General features: G+C 36.5%; 1 protein-coding gene across 2 annotated transcripts; it reads left to right on the top strand.

Annotated features, from left to right (window-relative positions):
• The first annotated feature begins 428 nt into the window (after positions 1-428).
• On the top strand, positions 429-17,956 carry LOC145781119 (organic cation transporter protein-like). 2 transcript variants are annotated; one of them, XM_082592876.1, is made up of 13 exons: positions 429-439; positions 6,386-6,504; positions 6,711-6,805; positions 9,189-9,292; positions 9,947-10,101; positions 11,026-11,197; positions 11,799-11,940; positions 12,215-12,321; positions 12,789-13,006; positions 14,279-14,461; positions 16,380-16,518; positions 16,772-16,900; positions 17,042-17,956. In XM_082592876.1, exons 2-12 carry the CDS (start codon positions 6,465-6,467, stop codon positions 16,872-16,874), a joined length of 1,458 nt encoding a protein of 485 aa, XP_082449002.1. In that variant the 5' UTR covers positions 429-439; positions 6,386-6,464; the 3' UTR covers positions 16,875-16,900; positions 17,042-17,956. The 2 variants fall into 2 exon arrangements, with proteins under 2 accessions (XP_082449002.1, XP_082449001.1); XM_082592875.1 differs by having other exon boundaries at positions 16,772-17,956.
• The last annotated feature ends 1,913 nt before the right edge of the window (positions 17,957-19,869 follow it).

Below are 19,869 nucleotides of genomic sequence, written 5' to 3'. Positions count from 1 at the left end.
GCAATTGAGGTTTTAGCATACTTGTGCCTGTTTATATATCATTTAAAAGTGATATAGCCTATAGGCTATATATCTAACTATATATTGCATGCAAGTATTTTGCTTCTGTTGACTTGTTTACACAATGCTAGGTTTATATATATACATGCATTACAATTGTTGATGTACTATAACTTTCAGCTCACTAGTTTTATAGGAACTATCTTTATTATTTTCATGCAATGCCATCACATAATGCAGTTACACAAAAAGTAGAAAAGTTTGGTTTGTACCAAAAAAGAGCTTTAATTTTTCTTTACTTTGGCTCAATTATTAATGGGTCTGCCATTATGCTTTGTGGGATTTTTGTGATATATACTCCACCACACCGCTGCTATATACCAGAAATTGATGACCTCATCAACAAGTCTTCCAATGGATTGCCGGATGTTACTGTTGAGTGAGTTTAATCTTATTGTATCATATGCTTCATATAAATCTAGATTGGTTAAGTTTTCTTTCAATGGTGTGCTATATTAGAGGATTGTAAATAGTGGGTTGCAACCCAAATGTGGATCATGAGACCTTCCACTCTGAATCACGGAATTTAATTTAAACGTCAAGAGAGTTTCAAGAAATTACGTATAGCCTAGCAAATAACTCATTTTGCTTCAATGTAGCTATGGCATAGTGACAGATAGTAAAATTCATTCATTATAAATGAAGTAGGTAGAACTACTTTTTAGGTTTGCTCTAAAAAGTATTTGCAGAACCTTGTGCTAGATAACAAGGCTGTTTTTTGTCTATATAATAATATTTATTTGCATCAGACAAAGCTGTCCATATCCAAAACAACGAAATAATACACAAACTGCAAATGCACAAATAACGAACACCAACAACGAAATAACAATGAAAAACAACGAAATGATACACAAACTGCAAATGCACAAAATCTCACCAAATAGGCTATCAACTGTTACAAGTTTACAGACAACGGTACGGTAGTGTTACAAGTTAGAAGAACTGAAAGTATTCAGAACGATATAAACAATCAGATGACATGGCAGCCATCAAAACTAGATAACAGCATACATAGAATTATTATAATGAAGACGGTAATTTGATATACGATGGCAATCAGACCTCATCAGGGAGGCAACTATAGAGTAAGACGATACTTCGCATCTTCCAACAAAAGAAAAAAACATATTTCCGAAGTAATGCATCAAATGTTATGATGTTGCACAAGACTTGATGTTCACGTACGCTATAGTGTTTAGGCAAATTGTGTATAATTCTAAATGCATTTGAAGGCAACACGCAGGCGATTAATGTGCGAAGCAGGACATTAAGGCGCGAACAAAACGGCGCGAGACAAAAAGGCGCAGAAAAAACGGCGCAGAGACAAAAAGGCGCAGAGGCAAAACGGCGCAGACAAAACGGCGCCAAAGTCAATGTATAAAACGATAATACTCTGCAACCATAACGAAAGTTTATGTGTGAATAAGGATTCTTGGAGCTGGTATACAAATCCCCCCCACCACCCTTGGCAACTCATGACAAAGAGGAATTGACCAAAACATGTGAAAAAAATAAGGAAAAGGTTCTGAGCTTGTTACGTTGACTTTGGCGCCGTTTTGTCTGCGCCGTTTTGTCTCTGCGCCTTTTTGTCTCGCGCCGTTTTGTTCGCGCCTTAATGTCGTGGACCGATTAATGTGACGTTGATGATAATTTTTCCACAGATGACATGCATACATTAGAGTACAATATGAACGGAATAGAACATTTTCAATATCACTGGAGCACTTGTAAAATTTTGATTTTAATTTGTTGGCAGAACAGTAGATTGATCGCACTTGATGATTTATATCCTTGTCGTCACACATTGCCGTGTCAAGAAAAATACCCAAATATTTGACACTGTCTACGAATTTGATCTCACTTCCATTGAGATGTACAATCGGATTCAAATTTAACTTTAAGTGATTGGTTTGGAAGTACATAGCAAAGGACTTTTTGCAGTTAAAAATAACATCGTTAGAAAGCGCATAATCTTCACACACATTCAAGATACTCTGCAGACCATGAACAATTGGAGAGATACAACAAATATCATCAGCAAACACCTATGTAACAGCCTGTCTTGGTTTTGCTTAATACAGTCGATAGATATACACGGCAAATAAGTAAGGACTGAGGACACCACCCTGTTTGACACCATTGCTGACAGAAAAAGACTGTGAGTAATGACAACCCCAGCGTATGTACATCCGCTGATGGGTATACCAATAAACAATTAGACGAACAAGACATATCGGCACTCCTCGTTCAATTAGTTTCTTGAATAGGAGGTTGTGGTTTACCCTATCAAATGCTTTCGAAGCATCTAAAAATACAGAGAAAACAGGACTTCCACATTTTCTGTAGTAAGACACAGCTTGCTTAAGTACAAAAATGCACATATCTGTGCTATGCTTAAGTTTAAAGCCAAATTGATTATCATTTGTTGTGAGACAATCATTAATAAAAAAAAGTACAACATGCTCAAATAGTTTAGAAATGACAGTAGCAAGAGCAATAGGTCTGTAGTTTGCAATGTCTCTTACATCACATAATATGTATAATTGTATAATACGATATGCGACTACGTATTTCAAATCAGGCCTAGTAACACTGTAATAAAAAACTAAAGTGCTGCAATAAGACTCTTCTATATGTAAAGATTAACATGATTTGTAGAGCATTTGTAATGCATTTGGTACAGTTTAGTAATATTTTGTATATCATAATTTTTCTTTATGTGAAGCATTGCAAATATCATGTGATGGCATTTGTTGTTGTTTTTCAATTTTTTATTGATCCTAAATACTTATAATATAATGTTTTTCATCAATTTAAATAAAGCGATATGACAATTCTGACAACACTTGATGCTGATACCATGGATATTTCTTCTTTCAATTTTTTAGATATCAGCTTCTTTCAACTCATTGATTATATATAAAGAATGCAATATATGCAACCATAAACAGACATAACTCAGCAACAACACTACATTTAGCATTATAAAAACAATAAGCTAACGTTTTTGGCTAGTCACACAGCCTCTTTTCAAGCCTATAATGTATGTATAAGAAAATAAAATTTCTTTTAAAATTTTTTTTATTTTCATATAGGCTTAAAAAGGGATGAATAACCAGGCGAAAACGTTCCCTTATTGTTTTTTTGTTTTTATAATGTTAAGTGTAGTGTTGTTGCTGAGTTATGTCTGTTTAATGTTTATGGTTTATAAAGAATAGGCCTCATGATGCTTTTCAACTGCAACACTGCATGGTTCAAAACACTTCTAGCATGTATATATTATATGTAAAATTTGAAAACAGTGATAGAATATTTTCCATTTTAGGTTTTTGGCATTTGAAAAATTTAAATTTGCTCTAACGTACTTAATACTTAAATCTATATATAAGTTTTTTTTTTATGCAAATGCTCTATAATACTGTTATGTGCTTGGCACTTGGCAGTGATCTGCAGAGTGATTTACAAACCTATATCTGATGATCAGACCCCTATTTTATAGTATGGAAAAATTTTATTTTATATATAATAATTTGCTATTACCAGCATCCTAACTTAGAGCTGGGCGATATTGGTAAAATAATTTCGATACGATATTACCAAAAATAAAACGATATTATCTAAGTTTCGATATTTTACGGCGAATTGCAAAGCACGGCTATTTACTAAAGCTAAGCAAAAACAATATAAAAATGTTGATTCTTAAACTCAGAATTTCAGATGTTTTTTTGTTGTTGTTGTAAGAGTGTTAACTGTTAGTGCTGTGAGTAGCAAAACAAAATAAAGTATCTACCCAGCTGTAGCTACCTTAGGCTACGGCCGCTACGCTATGCTACGTAAATTCAGTCAGCTTGCAACTGCAAGTTTCCTATCGTATTTACCGGACTTCTTCCTTCGCAACACGTGGGAATCAATAAGCAGGATTGCGTAATCACAAAGACTGCTCGCAATGCGTAAACAATGCACACACACTTGTGGTTTGTCTGCGCAAGCGAAAATGTTGCTAATAACACAGGTTAACAAAATTTGAAAAAAAATTTTAATCGAGAATGGGAGTAACTTTTCTTAGACCACAATTTGCTGCTGATTTCAAATCTGGCGCTAGTTTTGCTCTAGCACATCAGGTTTTAAAGTTATTGGTCTGAAAATTTTTGACCAGAAACGTCAATATTGCGTTCAAATACCGATTTTGTCGCTACAGTTTTCAAATTTAGATTAGCTTCAGAGAGCAGATTGTTTCAGATTTGTGCATTGCTTTCACAGATTCAACACTATTCAGTTGCATATTTATGCATAGACACTATAGAGTGCAAAAAATGCCTCTTAAACCTTGCCTGAGGTACTAAATACTTGAGCTAGCACAATACTGAAGTGTCAGGTTTTTAAGCTCCATGTATTATATTTCAAACAGTCATGGTTGACGCTGAATGTGTGCTTCAAACAAGCTACGGTACACAAGATCAGCTGCAACACCTTGCATACATCAAATAACGAACAAACAAAAACCCAAGAAAAACGCTCAGCATGATACCAAAGATAGTGTTTAGAATGTTGCAATGACACTTAGACATTGCTGCGTTAAAATCGCTGGGCATATGATTTTCGTTTAGGTGTACATGTTGGATCATCGCGATGCAGCATCCAGCAGTAATCACCCATCATCCTTTCGTTCCAGAACCCTTGATAGCGTGCTTCCATGCTTTGGATATCTTGGTGAAACCTTTCACCTTGTTCATCACTCACTGCACCAAGGTTCTCAGGGAAAAAGTCCAGGTGGGAATGAAGAAAATGAATCTTGAGGGACATGTGGCAGCCCATGTCATTGTAAGTTGAGGGCAACCTTTCAACACCTTTTCTGAAGGAAGCAGCCTTGAAATTTCCCAAAAAGTTAGAGCATAACCATTTAAAGGATTGCCATGCTCGACATTCTGATGAAGTGAGTGATTTTTCAAAGTCAGTATCTTTTAAAACTTCTCTGTGGACCAACAAATATTCCTTCTTTAAGCTTTGCATGACTTAGTTTTGGAAATTTCTTACAGAGGTACAGAAAACCGTTTGAATTTGATATGTAACGGCGGCAAAAGAATTTTGTCAGGATTAACTAGCGGGACATTTTGGATACTTTCTCTTCCAGGATTGTAGGAGCTTCTTGTTGGCCAATCCTTTTTCTGGTAGTGCTCAGTAGTAGCGCGACTATCCCACAGACACAAGAAACAACAGTACTTTGTAAATCCCCCTTGCATCCCCATTAAGATTCCAATCATTTTCAGATCTCCACAAATACTCCACTCATAATCCCTTTAATTAATAGCATTGAGAAGAATTTCGATGTTTTCATAAGATTCCTTTAGGTGCACCGAGTGTGCTATGGGAATGGATGGCTTTTCATTTCCGTTATGTAAAAGAACAGCTTTCAGGCTTCTTTTCGAGGAATCGATGAAAAATCGCCACTCATGAGGATTGTGAACTTCTCCCAATTTGTGAAAAAGTTCTTCAATATCATGACAAAAGCATAGGGGGGCATCAACTTCAAGTAGTTCACAGGGGGCCATCAACGATCGTTCGTTCGATCGATCGTTAGCTTCTATCACTTGATCGATTCATGCAATGTTCACATACGAAGCCGTAAAATTGTACGGCTCCAGTTCATCAATTGTACGGCTTATCATTGTTTTATTATGACGTCACACTTAATTTGCAAATAAAAAACTGCTTTACTTGCCTGTAAATGTGGCATGTCTTCAAAATTTTAAAATTGGAATATCTAGAAAACATGATGTGCTAGGAAAAAAATAAAGACATTTTTGAAATCAGCGCACAAAATGCTTCTAGAATCAATCAATCACGAGCTCGATTAAAATTTGCTGTTGACCAGTGTAATTTCAGTACATTTATAAACGATAAAATCGGAGCTTTGTAAATAAATATCGCTGCCGAAAAAATATCGTATCGGAATATTGAAATATCGCCCAGCTGTAACCTAACTTGGGTCTCATTATTGAAAACTAGCAAATAAAATATAAATGAAAGTGTGATACCTCGAAACAGAACAAACAATTATAATTAATGTTGACCAATTGGATTATGATATCTTTTTGTGGGTTGTACCAGTGAGAAGATTTGAGGTATAGAATTTGCAATAAAAGTGCTATTCCTATATCACATTATTCACATATAATATATTCAACATTGGCTTTACAATGTAAAGTTTACATGCTACTGTTGTCTTCCTCTATACTTGCTGAGTGCTTACTGCTGACTGTATGGTATATAATACAATGTAAATCTTTATGTAAATAATATCTAACAAGAGTATCTTCGATAGTTCAAATGATTCTTCCCATGAAGACAAGAGTGATCTTTCTAAGTACATTCCAATAGAAGAAGGCCCTGATGCCAAGCCAATGTGGAGTCAATGTTATCGATACATGGATGGCATTCATGGTATGTTCTCTTCTACAGTATTATAATCTTTGAAAAAGTGAAGTGTTTCAACTATTGTAGAAGTAGATTTATGATTTCAAAAATGATAATTTTTTTGGAAACATCGTGAGTCTGGGGTGGTAATAATAGGATAGACCCTCGGCCCCAGTGGCTCACACGACGACCACGATTGTTAGTTTGTTACCAAAATTTGTTCACATTTTCAGAAAACAAAACTCTGTCTTCCAACCTTACAATCATTCCTTGTGATCAGGGTTGGAAATATTTTCCTGTTGCAGAAGAAATTTCTGCCGTTATGGAGGTATGGGTAATTAGCATTTGGTAATTTCAGCTACAAAAATGACTTTATAAATCTTTCGGTTATATACCCTACATGTTTTTGTTAATATATATGTTAATGTTTTTGCTCACTTTTAGCATATTCCTTTCGATCATACTAGTTTAAAGAAATAACAAATCTGCCTAAGTTAAGACAGAAAAAAAAGCATTTACCCTTTGAAACGCTTCAGTTTTGTAATATAAAACAGCGCATGTAATCCAATGGAAGATCTGAGATATAACACTACTTCAGTCACATTTTGTGGAAATTGTGTAACGTATCATCAAAAATGTGTTGAATAATGGTCTATGCTTGTCTCTGCGCAAAAACTTGATTTAAAAAACGGCTAAACTTCGCTGTGATACACGCTGGTGTTTGCAATTGCATACAAACAAAAGATTAAACAACCTTGAAAGAACTTTAACTTGCTTTGTCTCAAAAGTTGTATTTTGGACTTACGTAGTTCTTCAACTTAGGTCTTCAATTTGGTCCATTAATATTTATAACATACCGGTGTACGGTAGCAATTACGGGTAATACGATAATTACTTAGTTTTTTTTTGCTTAAACCAAAATACATGCGTCAACTTGAAACATTGCTTATTATGACTATTCTTATTACCGCTAGAATCTAATTTCTTGAATTTTAGATCCATCTCAGATGATTGTTTTGTCCTAGCTCAGTTGCAAATTCTTGTCTTTTTTTCTAGTTTTTATTTTTAACAAATTCCTGCCATTTCTTAGCACAAATTCTCTTAAAAAAATCACACCTTTTAATAGGCTGTAAAACTACGTTTCGCTGAGGTCCAAATTTAAAACTTAAATCCAGTCTCATTGTCTCACAACAATCACTCAAGTTTCAAATCATCACCTCAACCAACGCTTCAAGACAACTTTCTACTTTCACTTTACTACGCTGAAGAGATCTGAAGATCGAAACACTGGCCTTTGTCCGTAGTTACTTTTCGTAATGTCTTTTTAGACATTCTTTTTGAGTCAATAATACTTGTAAAGAAATAAAAAAGAGTTAAAAGGCATGTAAATTTCACTCTGTGTGGAGCTACATGTACTTGAGAGGTTAACTGTTATTTTTTTATTCACTTGTTGATTCATTCATATCAGTTTGTATCCTCTGGGGATCCTTCTCTTGTATCATGGGCCAATCCTATAGATGTTTGCTGGTACACCCCTTCATTTTCTTTGAATTTTTATACTTATATGTGCCGCTAGAATCTAATTTCTTGAATTTTAGATCCATCTCAGATGATTGTTTTGTCCTAGCTCAGTTGCAAATTCTTGTCTTTTTTTCTAGTTTTTATTTTTAACAAATTCCTGCCATTTCTTAGCACAAATTCTCTTAAAAAAATCACACCTTTTAATAGGCTGTAAAACTACGTTTCGCTGAGGTCCAAATTTAAAACTTAAATCCAGTCTCATTGTCTCACAACAATCACTCAAGTTTCAAATCATCACCTCAACGAACGCTTCAAGACAACTTTCTACTTTCACTTTACTACGCTGAAGAGATCTGAAGATCGAAACACTGGCCTTTGTCCGTAGTTACTTTTCGTAATGTCTTTTTAGACATTCTTTTTGAGTCAATAATACTTGTAAAGAAATAAAAAAGAGTTAAAAGGCATGTAAATTTCACTCTGTGTGGAGCTACATGTACTTGAGAGGTTAACTGTTATTTTTTTATTCACTTGTTGATTCATTCATATCAGTTTGTATCCTCTGGGGATCCTTCTCTTGTATCATGGGCCAATCCTATAGATGTTTGCTGGTACACCCCTTCATTTTCTTTGAATTCTTATTACAGTTTGTATTTGCCTAATTTGTCACCTCCAGGGAATGAGAGTAGTGTGAGCGTATTATATAAGTGAACTGGCAAATTAGGAAAACAGGTCAGGCTTTTGTTAGAACTTGCACATGCTTCAAAGTACGAAAATATGTTCGCTTTACATTGATATAATGTACTATTGAGGGTAGTTTTCGGAACATTAAGGTTATTCGTTAATCTTGATCACAAGCATTATCTTGTCTTTTGGTACAGTCGATTTCGCTCAATCATTGCAGTAAAATTTGCACCATTGCTGCAAAATTATTGCAGCGTTTCTATCATTGTGTGTGATAAGATGCTGAGCAGCAAAGAACTACCCTATGTAAAATACTGTATGACTCACAGACACGTTTTGACTGTTTCTACTATAGATAATTAGATATCATGTATATTTCTCAATACTCCATGCAAACTAAGGGTACATTTAAGATACTGATTCCAAAACATACAACAACTTAAAGTCCTCGTTTAAAGTTTTCAACAATTCAAGTTCGTTAAAACAACGTATAATTTTTTACCTCTCAGTTTGATCTTGTGTGCGGTCGAGCGTGGCTGGGTCCTTTAGCACCGTCTGTCATGATGTTGGGAGTCATGTTTGGTTCAATTGTTGGGGGATACATATCAGACAGGTGACAAACATAACGTCTTATGTAATAAATATATAGCTTATTCACCTATGTTTTCGAGTTCGATATAATTTAACCAAACGACTTTTAGTTTAAAAACTGAAAGGCAGCTTGCTGTTTCTCTCAAATTGTAACATTTGATCTCATCCGACTCACAATTGAAAGCGTTTGTCAACGCTAACTCACCAATTGCACACTGCACAGTCCGCTCCGATAGCTCAGTTTGTTAGCGCGTGACTTCGTGACCGAGGAAACTTCAAGATCAAACGGCGTTAGTTCGACTCTCAAGGCGTGCACTTGAGCAACGCACGTTCAGAAGTGCTCTCCATTCAGCGGATCCAATGGATGGAATTGGAATAATTCCCCGGCAACAAGACTTCAACAATCGGAAACTTTACTTTGTCAATTTTTGTGACCGGGCCTGCGTCAGTAATTCAAAGCCTCTACATACAAGTGTGCGAATCTGCCAGGATTAAGCTATCGAAGAAGCTTTTCCACTCCGAGGATAAAAATTCAATCAATCAATGATTAGTTGCATGGTTTCGTTTTTCTTGCAAGACTTACCGTTGGGATGGGTTTTTAAAATAACTTAAGTGAATTAAAACGGTATTACATGTTTTAGATCTGATTTAAATGCAAGGTCATTATTTTTTTTAGATTTGGACGACGCTTCACTTTGCTGGTGTGGTGGGTTATTATGTGTGTCTGCTCGATAGCACTTGCTGTGCTGCCATCATGGAAGATGACGTTTCTTTTTTGGTTTATCGGAGGAGCTGTTGCATTTATTCGATCTATAATAACGATGATTCTGGGTTGGTATGATATTTTCTGCTTTCCGAGCTTTATAATGTAAGGTAATGCAATTGTAAATAAATATGCAATGTTGGCTATCCCTCTCTCCATGCATTGCGTTCTGAAATTGATTTTACTAATTCATGACCCCAGCTAAGACCAATGCTTTTCAACTTTTTTTGGAATTTACTACAAGTTAGTCTTTTTCAAGTTAGCTTTCATTTAATCAATGTACATTGTATATTCATACCAATCAAATAATTTACTTTCATTTCAATACATAAGGTTTGACTGATATTGTACACAAATAGTCTTGATTCGCTCCTTGATATCAGTTGGGAGGGGTCTGATGCTCAAGCGATTTACTCAGCTAATTGTTGGTGTACTGTAACATGACAGCACATGCTCCCCTTTAAACTAGTTTGACACTTTGCAGATTTACGCTGTGACTGCAGCATTCACATTACCAGACTTTTACAGCACAGTTGCGAGTCGCGACCCACCCACTTCACTCACTTTCGCATACACACGCGACTATTTTACTTTAAAATTACCTAGAACTTGTGATGTGACTGATCTTACCAACTGTTGGTTTTTGTCCGTAGGCTTAGTAGGCCTACAAGTGCAGATATGGCATCAACGTTAAAATGAGCTATTGTGAAATCTTCTTTTCAATTTACAAAATTTTCCTTTGCTCAGTAATTTCATGCTTGCAATACTTGAAACTGTCGCCTTGCGTCAGTTTCTCTTTCAAATTCTCTAAGTATCGAAAGCTACCAGAATATAAGCTTTGGGAGAGTTTTTCTCAGGTCGAAGATAGTGATTCCTACAATAAATAATAATAATTAAGGAACTTATTTTGATATTGCTTCAGAGTGATTGAAACTATTTTTTCTTGAAACAAAAAACAATAAGAGCATTATATCTGTTTTTCTTTTTAACAGTAATCGAGGTCACGCCACCCAAATATCGTCACGTTGCTGGAGTGGCCAATATGCATGCCGTTGCGATCGGTTACATGTTGACACCATTGATCTGCTACTTTCTGAAAAACTGGCGTTATGTTATGGGAGCATACGCTGCTCTTCAAATTGCTGGATTTTTTCCCGTGTTTTAGTAAGTAGCTTTTAAAAGTTGCTTTCAAGCTTTCTGTAGGCTAATGTGTGAAATACAGAGTAACTGCTGAGTTGCAAAATCTTGTCATAATTTGTAATCGGAAAGTTTGTTATGTAATCTCTAACTTACAGTAAATCTTAAGTCATGTGTTTGTAAAAATGCAGCATCTTGAACTCAACGTGATTACCTGTTTCAAAACATTTTCTCTTTAACTCAGTCCAGGCTTGTGTATGGAGGGGAAGATATAATTATTCTTATTGTGGTAGCCAGTGGGCTCAAAGTAAACACTAATGAGTGATTATTATAATTAAACTTAATACATTTAGTAGGCTAAACTTGAAGGTAGAAAGACAACTTCAATATTCACGTTTAATCTAATGTGCACAAACTGCGCATGTTAAGCCACAGCTACGTGATCATGGCGGGTGTCGAACCGGTAACCGTTTGAACGTTGATCAGCCGTTCTCATCACTCAGTCACGTAATTTCTTATTAGTTGAAAACGCTCAGTGGTTGTCTGACAACTGAGTGTTGCCAGAACTTCTCAATTAAATATTTTTGATTTCATTTTATGATGCTAAATTTACGTTATGTGAGCGCAGTTGGGTTAAAGAATCGGTTCGGTGGTTGGTAGAAAAGGGAAAACACAAGGAGGCGCATTCAGTTGTTAACGAAATAACGAAAATTAACAACAGAAGTTCTCCGGAAATAGAAGAAACGCCATTGAATGTGACTGCGGAAAGTGTGAGTTCATTTTTATGAGGATTGCGATTAAGTTTTTCAAAAATTGAAACCTAGCATTATCAACAGCATGAAATCTGTTTTTCTATACATGAATACCTAAAGTTCAATTGTCTGCTTGCTATATGCTACTTTCGGCGTGCTGATTGTTGAAACAACGTATGCCAATTTCGAAAATAGTTTCTCTTTACTCCCCCCCTCATATTCGGTAAGCAATCAATACAATAGAATTATGAACTATATGAAATTGTTTTTTGTTATTTCTTTGAAATTGCAGAAAAATCACCAAAAGGAGGTATCAAAATCAACACATCAATTGTCATATTTGCATTTACTGAAAGTGGGATTCTTGCGCAAAAGGTTGCTGATATTTGGTATGAGCTGGTGAGTTAAAATTATTGGCTGCATTGGTTTGATTTGAAACCATTCTAACCATTTTTAATTTTTGGCCATGTTTAAAGTCCATGAAAGATATGCAACTTGATTTTCATCGTGATACTATGAGAAGCTTCGAGGTTATTTAAGTCAAAAAAACAGTCACAATTAATTTTTAAGTCATTTTTTTTTCTTTCAGCGCCATCTTTTCCTTTTTAATATTTATCAAACTTATAACATGTTTTCGATTGGTTCCAATTAAAACGTATCGATCCATGCGTTGCTTCATTCAACTAGCTTACAGGAATGGCTTTGGTGTTCTGGGCTGTTGCAACTATTTTTTACTTTATTTATGTGATATCAACGGCATGATCACCATTTTTTCTTCATTGTTTCGAATAAGCTTATGGTTGTTGTTTCTTTTGTTTAACAATGTTTATTTTTAACTACCAGTTTGGATTTTTTTATCTTGTTAGGTTTGCTGCTACGATGAATTACCACGGCTTGTCTATTCACACCAACAGCCTGGGAGGCAACAGATATATAGCTTGTTTCATTGCTGGCGGCGTAGAAATCCCTGGGCAACTGTTATGTCTGGCTTCCATGAAGAAATTCGGAGGACGTGTGACTGCCATGCTTATGACCGGTCTAAATGGACTGTGCTTGCTACTGATTCCGCTTTTCATCCAAGCTTGTAAGGAATCTAATTGTAAACTTTCGTTTACAACCATTTGACCTCAACAGGGTCAAATGGTTGTAATTTCAAATGTTTCTGGTCATGGTTTCAAAAAGCAGTGTTTCATGTACAAATAATTTCTTTGTATTTCCGTTTTACTTCGACGAAACCTCATTTTTATCCAAATTATCAGGTAACTGACTTGTATCACGGAAATTGTATTTCTGTTGCATCTTAGTAAAAAGACAACTATGTTACCAGCTCAATACAACTGTGACTTATATCCAGTGAGTAAAGTGGAAAAAACTGTAGTCAGTTTGCGAAGTAATTTTAAACTGAAACAGCAGTGAATATACGTTAAGCTATTCACGACCATTCGTGAACATGTCGCCTGCAACGCTCATATGTGTATTGGAGATTCTCAAAGGAAGCACACACCAAACAATTTTGCGGCATCCGATCTATTTTACGTTTGTCATGGGATCCGTTCGGCACGTTTTGTAAACGATATCCATCGTTTCATCTGGCGTGATATTCTTACTTGTTTGATACACCAAATGAGAGATTAGGCTATGTGCAGTGTTGACGGGGTTAACAAGCAACTTGTTTTGCGTCTATTGTGACAATACACAATATATACAGTTCAATCACAGATTGAGCATGACGGATAGCTGAGAGCGTCATATGACAACACGATCATCGAAAATGCTCTCAATTTAGTGTCATGCTGAGACACAACTGCATGTTCTTGAGTGATGTTGATTGTTGGTCTGACGTCTTATCGAGCATTGTGTGGTGCTCTCATCCCTCGTTCATACAGCCGACAATACGTGTAGCGTAAAGTAAAGTGAAGTTCTGTTAAAAGTCACACAAGCTTTGCCTTGCTCAACAAAACCGTTGATACCAGAAATTACTGATTGATTTGATTTTTGTCCTCGGACTGGGAAAGCTTCAAGAGCTTAATCCTGGCAGTTTCGCATACTTGTAGAAGCTTTTTAACCACTGATGCAGGCTTGGTCACCGAGATTGACAGAGTGAAGTTTCCGATAGTTGTTGAAGTGTTGTCGGGGAATTAATGTATCCACTAGGTACTGCTGAATGGAGAGCAGTCCTGAAGTGGGTTGCTCAAGCGCACACCCCGAGAGCCGAACCAGCGCCGCTTGATCTTAGTCGGGCGCGTCACCACTGAGCTAACAATAAGAAAATGGAGCAATCAAAAACGTGATTAGTTTGCTGCTTATGTACAATTGTACATCTAGCTAAAATCTTCTGAATACTTTTTAATTTCAGCTTCAAGAGTTGCGATGAATGTTTTCAGTATGATCGCCAAGCTGTTCATCACTGGATCTCTGACAAACATTTTGATTTTCAAAGGAGACTTGTTTCCAACTTTGTTAAGAAATCAGGCGTATGGAGCTGGCTCGTTCTTGGGAAGATTTGCTGGTATTGCCATTCCATTTATATTGTATCTCGGTAAGCTTTGGTTGTGAACTGTGTTTAGCCAAAAATATTTAGCCTATCGACCCATCTTTTCGGCTAAGATTGAGGTTTAAGTTTGAAAGTATTCTAAGCTTAATTGCATAGGTCTTGCTTTGGCATGTTTTTATAATGCAGCTTCTGGTTCCAGATTAATTTTCGCCTTCCTACTATGTTTGCTTGTATTGTTAGGTTTAAGTTTTATATTTGAGATTTACTACCCTGCTTTTACCAATAAAACTTGTATCCGCGATTAATTTTAACGATTCTTTTATTCGCTTGTGTTGGATGCAGACTTAAGCTATCCAAAAATCTAGACATTACTACCAAAGGTATCCTATAAAACTCAGCACTGTGTAGGCTACAATGAGACAAGTTTGTCCGTTTTTCTTGCTGCTTCCGCTCCCATCAATTCTTTAGGATCAGTTATACATTTTATCCATCTCTGCCTCAAAGAAGGCATTTTGTCATATATGGTGATTTATGGTTATTTTTAGCTAATTGTATCTTCCACAGTATCTGCCCTTGGATTGCCGAGCATTCCATTGTTTTCGTCACGGCCTACTCCAAGACCTTGAATGAAGAGCAGTCCTTAAAATGCGTTGCTTAAGCGCACATTCCGAGAGCCGGACTAACGCTGCTTGAACTAGACCACAGTTGTTACCGATAATCTGGTGAAGACGAATGGCACTCAGTGGTTGATTGCAGCCCCCGTAGCATTTTTTCATACTAGTCACTCCATTTTTGGTGATATCTTTGGTGCTTAGTAATTGTAATATCCATAAAGCGACCGCGTCGCCCCATTTTGTTTTGTTCATAATTTTCTCTTGACGTCACAACCATGTTTTCTTATTACGTCACAACTAATTGTTTTGATGGTTTTTGAGTTCATTGCTTAACAGCAACTAGGTGGCTGTAACTCAGATAAGAAGTAGTGAACATAGTATTTGGCAGTTGAAATTGTGTTTTATCAAGGTTTGTAGTCTATTGCCGTCTCTAACTGTTTGTTATACAGAAAATCTAAATTAAGCTAAAGTTACTAAATAATTGTGTCGGTTAAAAAACTAGTTTAACCGCTAGCATTTGGTTCTGTTCTTTGCCTTTAATACAATCATTAAAGCCACAACCACCGAGTGCAAAGCGCGTTGACAGAATAACACCGACAGAAAGAATCATAAACTGTGTTTGGATTTCTAAACTAAAACATACCTCTATGTCAATCTTCGGGTCTGACCGACACCCTAATAGAAGACTACAGTAATCCTCTATTTTTTTAGAACACAATTGGTTTAGCGAGAAATGAAACATTCTTAGTATGAAAGGAATGTTTTTACCAAATATGAAATATTAAAAAAAATCGTTCCATGCCAAAATAATGCCTTCGCCGCAGAATTTAACTTTCTGCAGAAAAGTAGGGCTACCCAGTATCCAACAATGATTCCAGCACCTGTGTGCACAAAGATCAAGCAGCGCCTGTTCGGCTCTCGGAATGTGCGCTTGAGCAACACATTTCAGGACTGCTCTCCATTCAGCGGTACCTAGTGGATAGAATAATTCACAACAAATCTACGACAATCTGTGGTTCAAAGGCACTATAAGTATGAGAAACGGTGAGGAATAGCCTTTCAGAGGCTTTCTCAGTTTGAAGATAATGATTTAAACCAACCACATTAGTTGCTACTGCAGCATGAGATTGCTTCCATTCATCATGAACCAATGAATGTGTAACTCTACTCTCCAAGCACAAATAAACCGCGGAAATTTCTTGAATACCCAAATATATAAATTCACTTAAGCATGTTTATTGCCAATTACTGTTATCGCGTTATCATTTATGAACTCTTTTTTTTGGTTTTGAATGCTTAAATTCGTAACATCTTATCGTCGTGGTGTTAAGCAATGTTTTATAACTTAGGAACAACGTATCATGAATCAATTCCTTATTTGATTATGGGTTCAACAGCGGTTGCTGCTGCTATTGCAATGTTCTTCATACCTGAAACAAAGAATACGCCAATACCTGATACAATGGATGACGCCAGAAACCAAGAACGGTAGTAAACACTTTAAAATACAAATCCATGTTTTATCGACTTTTTGCATTAAATTTGTCATATTGTCTGCTTCTGTTTACACTTTGTTTGAACGTTAACAGTTAAGCTACTGAGCTTCGTACCAGAGATCTGTTTTTGTAATGATGCAAAGATTTTTTTGTTTTTTTTTATGAGTTATACCGTGGCGTGGTAAAAGTGACCTCTTTGAGATAAGTTGTTTAATTTAATTTTAAATCGCGCATTTTCTGCGCAGATTAATTAAAACAAGATGTTGCTACCATGGCAAGAATACCCGAGACGAGACTGGAGATGCAGACAAAGAACTTTCTGCTTCTGCTGGAATAGTGCAAGTTTAATCTTGATCACAACCGACGTTATTTACGTAAGCTTCTAACGGTGCAAGTTCTTCTGTCCAGAAATTCTGGTGCCCCAAAATAGTCTTTAGCCTCTCTTAGATAATTTTCTTCCACTGTTTGTCCGTTGTAGTGACTGTAATTGCAGCTTACTTAACTTTATATTGTAGGCCACGCAACCCTTTATCTGCCACGGGATCTTTGAAGAGCCCAAACATTTGAAAAATTGACGATTTTAACAATCAGTTTGAAACTCTGATGTTTTTCTGAAAAATTCGTGTTGAAGATTTTTATCTGTGCTTTTCCAATCCCAAGCTACGATTGTTTGCAGTAAAAAGGTCACAAACGGTGAACTGAAAGAAAATTGTGTGTGCTAGTTAAAGGGTTAAGGACGCTTCAATCAAATGAACGTAATATGGTGTTAGCCTTAATTTTGTGCTATCTATGCATCTGACAATAATTTAGATACTTTGAAGTCCATTTTAAGCCTATAAAATACAGTAGAATGCGCCTAATTCATCACCTTGTGGGGATCAGAAAAAGTGATGAATTAGGCGAAGTGATGAATTATGCAAACAGGTCAAAGCTATAGGAATTGTGCCAGGGACCGATAAAAATTTGACGAATGAGGCGAAGTGATGAATCAGGCGAATTCCACTGTACTATCAAACCGCCGTTTGTTCCACTTTTGCAAGTTCACCAAGTTAAGATAAAGATATATTCTTGGTATACTGTAGGCTACACTGTAGTGTACAGTTGTACACTGCTTACCGTACTAAAGCTATCTGGTTGTCAAGGACGTGTTGAAAAGCAACCTAAAAGGTTGTTGTAATAGAATAGAACGATACTGTATCAGATTTTTATGCATAAATAATGTTACTTCTCGTTACTACCGTACTGCAATATTTTTATTGATTTCTTGTAGTTACTACTATGGCTGCAAAGTGTTAATTGACGCCTTTGCGTACTCTAAATATACCAAAATGCTATTGGTCAGCATTAGGCTAATACATCAGTAGCCTAGCTCGCAAGTGGTGCTTTAATCATAAACAAATATTTTGCTACAATAAAACTGCTACAAACCATTTCGTGGTTTTCTCTTTAGAGTTTATTTCTGTTTTTGAACTAGATTTAGTCAAGTTATTCCTGGCACTTTCACTTCGACTACTTTTAAAGAGTCAAGGTAACCATATGATCAGCGATATAACGAAGAAGCATAGGCTAAGCTGCGTGGAAAAAAAGAGTGTGGTTTTAAAAAGTCGGTCATTTATCCATCTAAGATATCTGCATTTACAATGTAGTCCAGTCGTTGAAGGGTTTTACTTTGACTTAATTGGTGTAAAGCTGACATTTTGCACATTGGTTCTGTTCATTGTGTACAATGAACAAAAAAATATCCCCGTGAAAAAATTTTGGTGAAAAAAAGTTATCCGCTATTTTCGAAATTCCGCCATTTTTTTCAAAATGGCGGATGTACTAATACTGAATTATTCAATTTTTTATGAAATTATTGTTTGTGTTGATGCTCATTTAAAAATAAAATTCATACTGCAATTATTTCATATTGGCAAAGTTTTGGTCCACCGTGATTGCCGGAGGAAGTTTACGGATACACGGAAAAAGGGTTCAGGGAAAATGCCTGCAAAGAAATTACGATTTGTGACAAGGAAATTCAAGCTTCTGAAGCCTCCATTATACTGCGTCAAAAGGGTGCTGATGGGATTAATGCTGCCAGTACTAATAGAGGGGACAACATTGTTGCGACAGCTGGTCGAAAAGTACACATAGACTGTCGTAAACGTTAGCCTACACCAACCCAATCGATATACAGCTTAAGAAAAACAGAGAGGAAAGTGGGTCCTGCGTCACGAGGAAACGAAGTGTTCGAATTCTTGATGGCAATTTCCACAGTAAGACTCATTGTTTGTTTTGTGGAACTCGAGTTCTCACGGACAGACCTGGCTTTAGTTTTGTTAAAACAGATGTTTTTGCAAGGACTAATTAGTTATATTAGAGTGTTGTGCGAGACGTTTTGACGATTGGTCATTCGCCGTGAAAGGTCGTATTGAATAGGCCTATTACGGTGGCGATTTGCATGTTGCAGACTGTTTATACCATCATTCTTGTAGTGTTAATTTTATATATGGATTTATCGTAGCCTACCCTTGCAATGCGGCAGAGTACCTGAGGGCTGAGGCAAACGTCGAAAATCTGGGCGACCGAAGGACCAGGCATTTCTAAAGATGTGTTCCCATCTTGAACAGAATGATGAAGAACATTTAACGATATCAGACCTCAAATATAAAATCAAGGATCAAAATATCTGAAAACCCAATTATAGAAACAGTACGGTGAATCTATTTATAGCCTATAGCTGAAGGTCAGGGCCTTTATGACATTGTCACTATAAGAGAAAACATCCGAAATCCTCCGACTAATAATAGTCGTGTTTTATTTGCACCCATTGCGATACATAACATACAGTAACACTGCGATCACAGATGCGATAAAACAGACGACAGGAAGCAGCGAAGTGACATATAGTCTTCGAGTCAGCTGCTCCCCTTATTTTGGCTTGCCATAAAGTGCCTTTGCCGAGACACAACCGCGTGCTCTGGAGCGGTGTCGAACCCACGTCTTTTCGAATGTCGCGCAGACGTTCTCACCACTCGGCTACGCAACCGACACTCAATCTCGGTCCTACTCTAATGTACTTGCCTGAAACTTTGCGAACACTGTGGAGTTCCTTATTTGAAGGAAAAGACACAAAGCGAAAGGTTGCAAGTATTGGCCATGCTGTCATACCACGAGTGGTGATTGCACCATTGCAAATTGGTCTTGCTGTTCAAAGACGTCATTTGTACAGGTCGAGATTTCTTGTTGATACTTTACACAATATGGGATATTGTTCTTCTTACGCAGAAGTCCAGAGGTTTGAAAAGAATGCAGCTGATTGTGTAGCATCAGAACCCATTGTTCTAGACTAGAGAACATAGAC

The sequence above is a fragment of the Aplidium turbinatum genome, chromosome 12 (assembly GCF_918807975.1).
Source record: "Aplidium turbinatum chromosome 12, kaAplTurb1.1, whole genome shotgun sequence".
Lineage (NCBI taxonomy): Eukaryota > Metazoa > Chordata > Ascidiacea > Aplousobranchia > Polyclinidae > Aplidium > Aplidium turbinatum.
The sequence above is the reverse complement of the archived record's forward strand: the minus strand, read 5'-3'. Positions and strand labels throughout refer to the sequence as shown.

Coding starts and splice junctions, on each gene's coding strand:
- LOC145781119 (XM_082592876.1), top strand. CDS start 6,465: ATGTGGAGTCAATGTTATCGATACATGGATGGCATTCATG. Junction 9,293..9,946: donor GGGGGATACATATCAGACAG/GTGACAAACATA, acceptor TATTTTTTTTAG/ATTTGGACGACGCTTCACTT. Junction 11,941..12,214: donor TGAATGTGACTGCGGAAAGT/GTGAGTTCATTT, acceptor TTGAAATTGCAG/AAAAATCACCAAAAGGAGGT.